The sequence below is a fragment of the Lolium perenne genome, chromosome 4 (genome assembly GCF_019359855.2).
Source record: "Lolium perenne isolate Kyuss_39 chromosome 4, Kyuss_2.0, whole genome shotgun sequence".
Lineage (NCBI taxonomy): Eukaryota > Viridiplantae > Streptophyta > Magnoliopsida > Poales > Poaceae > Lolium > Lolium perenne.
Window position 1 is genome coordinate 272,712,472 of NC_067247.2, and position 10,898 is coordinate 272,723,369.

A 10,898-nucleotide genomic window follows, 5' to 3' on the forward strand; every position below is an offset into this window, starting at 1 on the left:
GGACCAGGCGCTTTGAGTGGACCAATTTGAAATAAAGCATCACTAATCTCCTTTTCTTCATAGCCTCTCATTAGCGTCCGCGTCCACACAAGGCTGCATCAAATCTGTAATGATTCTTGGATCAATATCATCTTCACTAGTATAGAGCTTTTTGAAATAATCTAACGTCAACTCCTCCATCTCACGAGCTTCCATAGTCCAAGAACCATCAGGGCGCTTTAATTTGCATACACGGTTCTTCTTCCTCCTCCACGTTTCGCGTCGGTGGAAATATTTTGTATTGCGATCACCCTCCCGAAGCCACGCAACACGGGATCGCTGCAGCCACATAATCTCTTCTATATATAAGAGTTCATCCATTTCACGCGCTAACTCCTCTTTCTTTATGACACTTTCATCATCAGATAGTAGAGATAGGGCCTCGAGTTCTTTGCTCTTTTCCTCCATCTCTCTTGGGATCGACTTGAAGTGTTTAGACTTCCAACTGTACGGACTGGCCATTATCGTTTGCATGGACATAGCCACGTGCCCCAGGTCGCCCACAGGGACTCGGCGGGACCATGCCTCCTCAACAGCCGCAGGGAGCGAGGGCTCCCTCTCCCACATGATCTCATAGCGCCGAATAGGCCTCAGCGGCCTTGATCCATCCGCAACATCAGCGGCCAACAAAAGAGGGTAGTGATCCGATCTAGACGAGGTAAGATGTCTCAACCGCATTAAGTGGAAGCAGGCGGACCAAGAGGGGGTCGCAAATGCTCTGTCTAGACGGACTTTGACATTGCGGTCGCCCTTCTTCTTATTATCATATGTCCACGGCGTGCCCGCAAACCCTATATCATGTAAATCGCAGTGAGAGAGCACCTCCCTAAAATCCATCATTAGCCGTTCCGATCTTTTCGTCCTTGAGAGGTGTTCCTCTTGCCACATAGCTTCATTAAAATCCCCCATCATGAGCCAAGGTTCAGAAGAACGTGGTTTCAGCTGCCACAATGTAGTCCACATGCGATGACGATCACAAGCTCGAGGTTCCCCATAGACAAAAGTTCCTCTCCATTTAAGACCAAACGGACCGCCGCTGATATGCACATCAATGTGACGTATGCTGAAAGAAAGAAGCTCCACAGTAATATCATCTTGATAATAAAGGGCCAATCCACCACCAGAACCCTCTCCTTTAACCTGGAAACAATTCTTCATACCAATCCGGAAACGCAAATTTTTCACCCTCTCCTCAGATTGCCTAGTTTCGCAAATGAAGACTAGGAAGGGCCTGTAGGTCTGCACAAGGCAGTCCAGCTCTTGAACGGTCGCGGGTTGCCCCAGTCCCCGGCCGCTCCATCCTATAATACTCATTGGGCCCGATGGTCCTCCTCGAAGGAGTCCGCCGATGGTGCCAAAGAGTTTTCAGTAGTGACAGTCTTCCTGAGTTTGGTTCTGTCCTTGTTTCTAATATACGAAGCAGGCAAAGGAGGCGCAACATGGGGCATTGGAGGCGCCTCAGGATCAACGGCCTCTACCTCGGTTGTCTTCGTACCAGCATCCGTGTCTTCAACCATGTGCTCGAAACCCAGGTTCTTCCGTGCTAGTGGATCATCGGTCTCCTCCACGGGTTCCTTTCCACCTTCAGTAATATTGTCAGTGGTTTTCATTGGGCTGGCACCCGTATCCCGTAAATCATCATCTTTATCCAAGTCCGCATTGCCTAATGATCGTTTCCTCGGTACAGAAGAGGGGTTGCTGCCACGGCCACCACGGGCTCGACCCCCACCCCTCGCCGGAAATGAACCCCTGTAACTCGGCACAGAATTGGGTTGTTCCCTCCTCTTCGCCAACATCCACTTCCCATACTGAAGATTCTCTGGTTTGTGCACCCCGTCTCCACACTCCTCAAGATCATGACCCATGATTCCGCTGACATCAGAGAAATAGCCAATCTTTTCATACTTCACATGTAGCAAAGTGCGCCCTGTTCCTGCGACATTCAATGGGGACCAATGAATTAGCGGATCATTGACATCAATTATAGCCCTTACCCTTATATAATCCCCTTCAAACCACCGAGGATGCTGAATCTCCACACTCTTGACCTGACCAATTCTCCTGGCAAGCTGATCAATTATGTGTCTTCCGGTACAACACCGGGATTGAGTGAATTTGAGCCCATACCACCACCCGATTGCGAGCTATCGAGGCAGGATCCACCAAGCCATCATATTCTGCAATAACAACCACCAATTTTCTGAACAGCCAGGGGCCTGGTTCATCACCTTATTCCAATCCCCGAGGCAGAAGAATTTGAAGCTAAACAGGTTGTCGTCCACCTCCTGTAGCTCGGGATCCATCGCTAGATTCCATACGTATCGCAATGTCTGGAACAATGCATCAGCGCTGAAGTTCTTTTTTGTGTTAACTCGAGCCATCGCTAGCCATCGGGCCTCCTTCTTCATCTCCGCAAAAACCTCCTCACCGACGAAGACATCATCCAGCTCACCTCCGTGTAGCTCCATGTGCTGCATGGCACGCGACAGCGCTTCATCGCCATCAGACTTCAACCCAGAACTCGATGCACCATTAGACGCCGCCATCTCCAAAGAACTAGAAACCCTTGCCTAGCCAGAACCCACGGATCTCTACTCGTGCAACACACCAAGGCCGGGCAGGTAGCCAGGCTACCCCCTTGATCAGCCCGAGTGCCCGCGCGAGCGGAGCAGGGAGGGAGTCGGAAACTGGAGGGATAGAGGAGAACTCACGGCAGAGTGATGAGGACATCCCTACCTCACTACTACCTCCGTCATTACAAGAAGATGATCCTGCTGTGAAGCTCAAGTCCAATGAAGTCAGGATTGGACCAATGACATGAGCTCGTGCGAAGCTACTTAAACAATAGGTGAACTTGTTCCTAAACGATACTTTGATTGATGAGAACTTTATACTGCCTAAGTGCTATTATTTATGTATGATCAGGTATGAGGAGGGAGCAAGCATCGCACGAGGAGGAGAGGAGCAGCTGGACCAGAAGCTGGACATGGAGCTGGACGTGAAGACATCCCATGGACGCGCGAGGGAGGAGCGGGAGGCATGCGCGAGAGGAGGAGATGTTCCAGCCGGCGCCAGGACCAGTCAACCGGCCGCACTGCTTGGCCGCCCGGTCCCAGGGCCGGTCCGACCGGCCCCCACGTCGGATCCATCCGGTTTCAACCGGGTTTCTGGCTTGTGCCAACCGAGGCACATCCAGTAAGCCTGGAACCCCCATCCGGTCGTCGCCCGGCGCCAGATCCGGTCCAAACCAGACCGGCCGGTCCCAGGCCCAGTTAACCGGACTCCAGACCGGCCGAGTCCGAGTCTGTCTCGACCAGATCTATTCTGGGTCGATTATTTTCGTACTTTTTCGACCTGAGGTCGTCCTGTACGCCTATATAAGTCCATAGGACGCCCCCAATGTTGCTTCAGACCACGTTTAAGATAAACCCTAGTTCATAGTTGTTTGCTTTGCAACTCTATTGAATTTCTACATCCAATTGCATTGATTTGGTGTGGAATCCCTGAAAAGTCTTGTGTGATCTGTTGTTCCATTGGGAATTAGTAGATTGCAACTTACCGCTTCGTGGTCGGTGGCTACGTGCGCAAGTGTGTGGAGTTGCGAATATCTTGCAGGGTTGAGAGTTGTTGCATTAGCGACAGGGACCAATCGAGAGATCTCGTTGCGTCATACAAGTTATCATCCACTACATCGTCGTGTTCCTCCGCTGCTATCACCCCGTGATCATCATCACCACCGTTGTTTACTAAGAAGATCGGGCTACCCCTTATCATCTTGGTATCAGATTCTCGGGTTCCCTCGGTAAGCCATCCACAATCCACCCCATAGTTGAGTTGTGAGTGTTTTCCTATCCAGAAAAAGCCAAAAATATTAGGGTTAGGGTTTGCCATAGCTTTAGATTGCACTAATTTCAAGTTTTAGTTGCTTTTCATAGTTGTTTTTGCGTATCTTTTTCTTTCATCTAGTATTGTTAGGGTTTGAGTCTCCGCTATCATTTAGTTTTATCATCTTGTGTCAGTTTTTGTTAATCCGAGTCCACATAGCGTACAGTGTGCTTGTTCCCAACCATAGACATAGCCTATTGATATAAGTGACTAGGAACTTCCCCAGAAGAGACTAGTTTTACCGCTCGACAGGCTGCTCATTAGGGTTTTGGTGCTTAGCATACTTTGTTGGCCGTGTTATCAAGGAGTTGTGTCATAAAGGAGTTGTGTCATAAAAAACCCAGAAAATAGAAAAGAAGCAAAAAAAAGCTACATAGCTGCGTTCCAAAAAGAAAATACAAAAAGAAAAAGTGTCAAGTGCTAGTAAGATCAAGTGAAGGCTGTTGACACGTAAAGCACACGCCCGTTGGGAACCCCAAGTGGAAGGTGTGATGCATACAGCAGTAAGTTTCCCTCAGTAAGAAACCAAGGTTTATCGAACCAGTAGGAGATGAAGGCCACGTGAAGGTTGTTGGTGAAGGAGTGTAGTGCGGCGCAACACCAGGGATTCCGGCGCCAATGTGGAACCTGCACAACACAATCAAAATACTTTGCCCCAACTTAACAGTGAGGTTGTCAATCTCACCGGCTTGCTGTAAACAAAGGATTAAATGTATGGTGTGGAAAATGATGTTTGTTTGCGAGAACAGCAGAGAACAATGATTGCAGTAGATCGTATTCAGATGTAAAAGAACGGACCGGGGTCCACAGTTCACTAGTGGTGTCTCTCCAATAAGAAATAGCATGTTGGGTGAACAAATTACAGTTGGGCAATTGACAAATAGAGAGGGCATAACAATGCACATACATATCATGATGACTAATATGAGGTTTACTTAGGGCATTACGACAAATTACATAGACCGCTATCCAGCATGCATATATGCCTAAAAAGTCCACCTTCGGGTTAGCATCCGCACCCCTTCCAGTATTAAGTTGCAAACAACAGACAATTGCATTAAGTATGGTGCGTAATGTAATCAACACAAATATCCTTAGACAAAGCATTGATGTTTTATCCCTAGTGGCAACAGCACATCCACAACCTTAGAACTTTCTGTCATTGTCCCAGATTCAATGGAGGCATGAACCCACTATCGAGCATAAATACTCCCTCTTGGAGTCACAAGTATCAACTTGGCCAGAGCCTCTACTAGCAACGGAGAGCATGCAAGATCATAAACAACACATATATGATAGATCAATAATCAACTTGACATAGTATTCCATATTCATCTGATCCCAACAAACACAACATGTAGCATTACAAATAGATGATCTTGATCATGATAGGCAGCTCACAAGATCTAAACATGATAGCACATGAGGAGAAGACAACCATCTAGCTACTGCTATGGACCCATAGTCCAAGGATGAACTACTCACACATCAGTCCGGAGGCGATCATGGTGATGTAGAGTCCTCCGGGAGATGATTCCCCTCTCCGGCAGGGTGCCGGAGGCGATCTCCTGAATCCCCCGAGATGGGATTGGCGGCGGCGGTGTCTCTGGAACTTTTTCCGTATAGTGGCTCTCGGTAATAGGGTTTTCGCGACGGAAAGTATAAGTAGGCGGAAGGGCAAAGTCGGAGGAGGCACGGGGGCCCCACACCATAGGGCGGCGCGGGCCCCCCCTTGGCCACGCGGCCCTGTGGTTTGGGTGCCTCGTGGCCGCACTTCGTATCCTCTTCGGTCTTCTGGAAGCTCCGTGGAAAAATAAGACCCTAGGCGTTTGTTTCGTCCAATTCCGAGAATATTTCCTGTGTAGGATTTCTGAAACCAAAAACAGCACAAAACAGGAACTGGCACTTCAGCATCTTGTTAATAGGTTAGTGCCGGAAAATGCGTATAAATGATGTAAAATGTGTATAAAACATGTGAGTATTGTCATACAACTAGCATGGAACATAAGAAATTATAGATACGTTTGAGACGTATCAAGCATCCCCAAGCTTAGTTCCTACTGGCCCTCGAGTAGGTAAACGATAACAAGGATAATTTCTGAAGTGACATACTATCATAATATTGATCAATACTATTGTAAAGCATATGAGGTGAATGAAGTGATTCGAAGCAATGGTAAAGACAATGATTAAACAACTGAATCATATAGCAAAGACTTTTCATGAATAGTACTTTTAAGACAAGCATCAATAAGACTTGCATAGGAGTTAACTCATAAAGCAATAAATTCTTAGTAGAAAGTTTTGAAGCAACACAAAGGAAGATATAAGTTTCAGCAGTTGCTTTCAACTTTAACATGTATATCTCATGGATAATTGTCAACACAAAGTAATATGATGAATGCAAATAAGCAAGTATGTAGGAATCAATGCACATAGTTGACACAAGTGTTTGCTTCTAAGATAGAAAGAAGTAGGTAAACTAACTCAACATAAAGTAAAAGAAAGACCCTTCGCAGAAGGAAGCATGGATTGCTATTTTTGTGCTAGAGCTTTTATTTTGAAAACATAAAAACAATTTTGTCAACGGTAGTAATAATTCATATGTGTTATGCATAAAACATCCTATAAGTTGCAAGCCTCATGCATAGAATACCAATAGTGCTCGCACCTTGTCCTAATTAGCTTGGATTTACATGGATTATCATTGCATAACATATGTTTCAACCAAGTGTCACAAAGGGGTACCTTTATGCCGCCTGTACAAAGGTCCAAGGAGATAGGTCACATTTGATTTCTTGTTTTTGATAGATCTCAACTAAGGACATCCATACCGGGACAACATAGAAAACAGATAATGGACTCCTCTTTAATGCATAAGCATTCAACAACAGATAATATTCTCTTAAGAGATTGAGGATTGATGTCCAAACTGAAACTTCCACCATGATTCATGGCTTTAGTTGGCGGCCCAATGTTCTTCTCTAACAATATGCATACTCAAACCATTTGATCATGATAAATCACCCTTACTTCAGACAAGACGAACATGCATAGCAACTCACATGATATTCAACAAAGGTGTAATAGTTGATGGCGTTCCCAGAAACATGGTTACTGCTCAACAAGCAACTTATAAGAAATAAGATACATAGCTACATATTCTTTACTACAATAGTTTTTAAGGCTATTTTCCCATGAGCTATATATTGCAAAGACAAGTAATGAAATTTTAAAGGTAGCACTCAAGCAATTTGCTTTGGAATGTGATACGTCCATTTTGCATCACTATTTTATATCATAATTTGCTGTTATTCATTGATATATTTCATATTTAGAGGTAATACTTATGTTATTTCATCTATTTTTCATGTTTCATGATTATTGGAGGATCGCGCACCAGAGTCAGGATTCTGCAGGAAAAAGCGCCGTCAGAATGCAATATTTCGGAAGATCAACAATTGACGGAATTTATATGAAAAATCCTATTTTTCCAGAAGACGAAGAGAGCTAGAAGGAGGAGCCGAGGAGGGCCGCCATGGGCCCCCCTCACAGGCCAGCACGGGCCCTGCCCTGGCCGCGCCGCCATGTGGGGAGGGGGCCCACAGCCCCCTATGGCCTCCTCTCCTTCGCGTACTTCTTCGTCCTGAAAACCTAAGCTCCAGAGGATAGTCGCGAAGAGTCAAAGCCGCCTCTGCGGGGCGGAAAACACCAGAGAGAAAAGAGCTCTCCGGCAGGCTGAAATCTGCCGGGGAAATTCCCTCCCGGAGGGGGAAATCGACGCCATCGTCACCGTCATCGAGCTGGACATCATCTCCATCATCATCACCATCATCTCCATCATCATCACCGCCGTCTCCACCGCTGCACATCGTCACCGATGTAACAATTAGGGTTGGATCTTGATTGTTTGATAGGGGAAACTCTCCCGGTATTGATTTCTACTTGTTATTGATGCTATTGAGTGAAACCATTGAACCAAGGTTTATGTTCAGATTGTTATTCATCATCATATCACCTCTGATCATGTTCCATATGATGTCTCATGAGTAGTTCGTTTAGTTCTTGAGGACATGGGTGAAGTCTAAATGTTAGTAGTGAATTATGGTTGAGTAATATTCAATGTTATGATATTTAAGTTGTGGTGCTATTCTTCTAGTGGTGTCATGTGAACGTCGACTACATGATACTTCACCTTTATGGGCCTAGGGGAATACATCTTGTATTCGTTTGCCAATTGCGGGGTTGCCGGAGTGACAGAAACCTAAACCCCCGTTGGTATATCGATGCAGGAGGGATAGCAGGATCTCAGAGTTTAAGGCTGTGGTTAGATTTATCTTAATTACTTTCTTGTAGTTGCGGATGCTTGCAAGGGGTATATCACAAGTATGTATTAGTCCTAGGAAGGGCGGTGCATTAGCATAGGTTCACCCACACAACAATTATCAAAACAATGAAGATTAATCAGCTATATGAAGCGAAAGCACTAGACTAAATTCACGTGTGTCCTCAAGAACGTTTGGACATTATAAGTAAACAAACCGGCTTGTCCTTTGTGCTAAAAAGGATTGGGCCACTCGCTGCAATTATTCCTCTCGCACTTTACTTACTCGTACTTTATTCATCGGCTATATGAAAACCCCCTGAATACTTGTCTGTGAGCATTTACAGTGAATCCTTCTTTTGCATTAGGTATCTAATTGTAGCATGATCAGTATGAATTGTAACTTTTGAATCAACAATATGGGATCTAAACTTATCACAAGCAATGACTACAGCTAACAATTCTTTTTCAGTTGTAGCATAATTTCTTTGAGCAGCATCAAGAGTTTTACTAGCATAATGAATAACATTCAATTTTTTATCTACTCGCTGTCCAAGAACAGCGCCTACAGCAAAATCACTAGCATCACACATAATTTCAAAAGGTAAGTTCCAATCAGGAGGTTCAACTATAGGAACAGTTGTTAAGGCTTTCTTTAGAGTTTCAAAAGCTTCCTTACAATCATCACCAAAAACAAAAGGTACATCTTTTTGAAGAAGATTAGTAAGAGGTTTTGAAATCTTGGAAAAGTCTTTAATAAACCTCCTATAAAACCCAGCATGACCAAGAACACTACGAATACCTTTAACATCCCTGGGATAGGGCATCTTCTCAATTGCTTCAACTTTAGCTCTATCAACTTCAATACCTCTCTCGGAAATTTTATGTCCCAATACAATTCCTTCATTAACCATAAAGTGGCATTTCTCCCAATTAAGAACAAGGTTAGTTTCTTCACACCTCTGCAAAACTTTATCAAGGTTCCGCAAGCAATTATCAAAAGAATTCCCATAGACAGAAAAATCATCCATGAATACCTCTACAATATTCTCGCAAAAACCATGAAAAATAGCAGACATGCATCTTTGAAAAGTAGCAGGAGCATTACATAAACCAAAAGGCATGCGTTTATAAGCATAAGTTCCATAGGGACAAGTGAAAGTGGTTTTCTCTTGATCCTTAGTTTTAACAGCAATTTGTGAAAACCCAGAATAACCATAAAGAAATCAAAAATGAGTATTTTTAGATAACCTTTCTAACATTTGATCAATAAAAGGTAAAGGGTAATGATCTTTCTTAGTAACCTTATTAACTTTTCGATAATCAATGCACATTCTATACCCTACAACTACTCTTTGAGGTATGAGCTCATCATTATCATTAGGCACAACAGTCATTCCTCCTTTCTTAGGAACACAATGCACAGGACTAACCCATCTACTATCAGCAATAGGATATATAATACCAGCTTCAAGAAGTTTTAATACCTCATTCCTTACCACATCCTTCATCTTAGGAATTAGACGACGCTGATGTTCAACAACAGGCTTTGCACCATCTTCCATATTAATGGCATGTTGACAAATAGAGGGAGAAATCCCCTTCAAGTCATCAAGAGTGTAGCCAATAGCTCCTCGGTGTTTCTTCAATATTTCCAATAACCTTTCTTCCTCAATCTCTGAAAGTTTAGAACTAATAATAACATGATATATTTTCTTATCATCAATATGAGCATATTTAAGATTATTAGGCAATGGTTTTAAATCAAAAACAGGATCTTCTTTTGGTGGCAGCGTTGTACCTAGATCTTCTACCGGTAAATCATGTTTACGAATAGGTTGATGAAGGAAAATTTCATCAAGCTCATTTCTTTCTTCCCTAAAAACTTCACTCTCACTATTCTCCAAATGTTGCTGCAAAGGATTATTAGGAGCAAGAGCAATAGATGCACACTGTTCAACTCTAAAATCATTATTAAGCGAATCAGCTTTATAAGGAGTTTTGGCAAATTTAGAGAAATTAAACTCATAATATTCACCAGCAAATTTAGTCATAATTTTCTCTTTCTTGCAATCTATAACAGCTCCACAAGTATTTAGAAAAGGTCTACCAAAAATGATAGGACAATACTTACTAGCAGCATCACCAAGTACCAAAAAGTCAGCAGGATATTTAATCTTACCGCATAGAACTTCCACATCTCGAACAATACCAATTGAAGAGATAGTTTCTCTATTAGCCAGCCGAATAACCACATCAATATCTTCAAGTTCACAAGAACCAATTTCGTGCATAATCTCCGTATAAAGCTCATAAGGAATAGCACTAATACTTCCACCAATATCGCATAAACCATAATAGCAATGATCACCAATTCTAACAGATAGCATAGGAACACTAGCCTTCTAGACTTATTAGGATGTGAAACAATATTAGAAGCATCTTCACAGAAAATAATATGACCATCTTCCACATTTTCAGTCACAAGATCTTTAACTATTGCAACAACAGGTTCAGCTTTTATTTGCTCTTCAGGTTCTATAGGTTTCTTTTCACTTTTATTAACCGCACTATTTATAACAGAGTACTCCTTCATTTTAGCAGGGAAAGGAGTTTTTTCAATATAAGCTTCAGGAATAACATGATCAAC

General features: G+C 43.3%; 1 protein-coding gene across 1 annotated transcript; it reads right to left on the reverse strand.

Moving 5' to 3' along the window:
- Positions 1–57: 57 nt before the first annotated feature.
- Positions 58–1,353, reverse strand: LOC139830153 (uncharacterized). The gene has a single exon (XM_071818150.1). It carries the CDS (start codon positions 1,351–1,353, stop codon positions 58–60), a length of 1,296 nt encoding a protein of 431 aa, XP_071674251.1.
- Between the last annotated feature and the right edge of the window lie 9,545 nt (positions 1,354–10,898).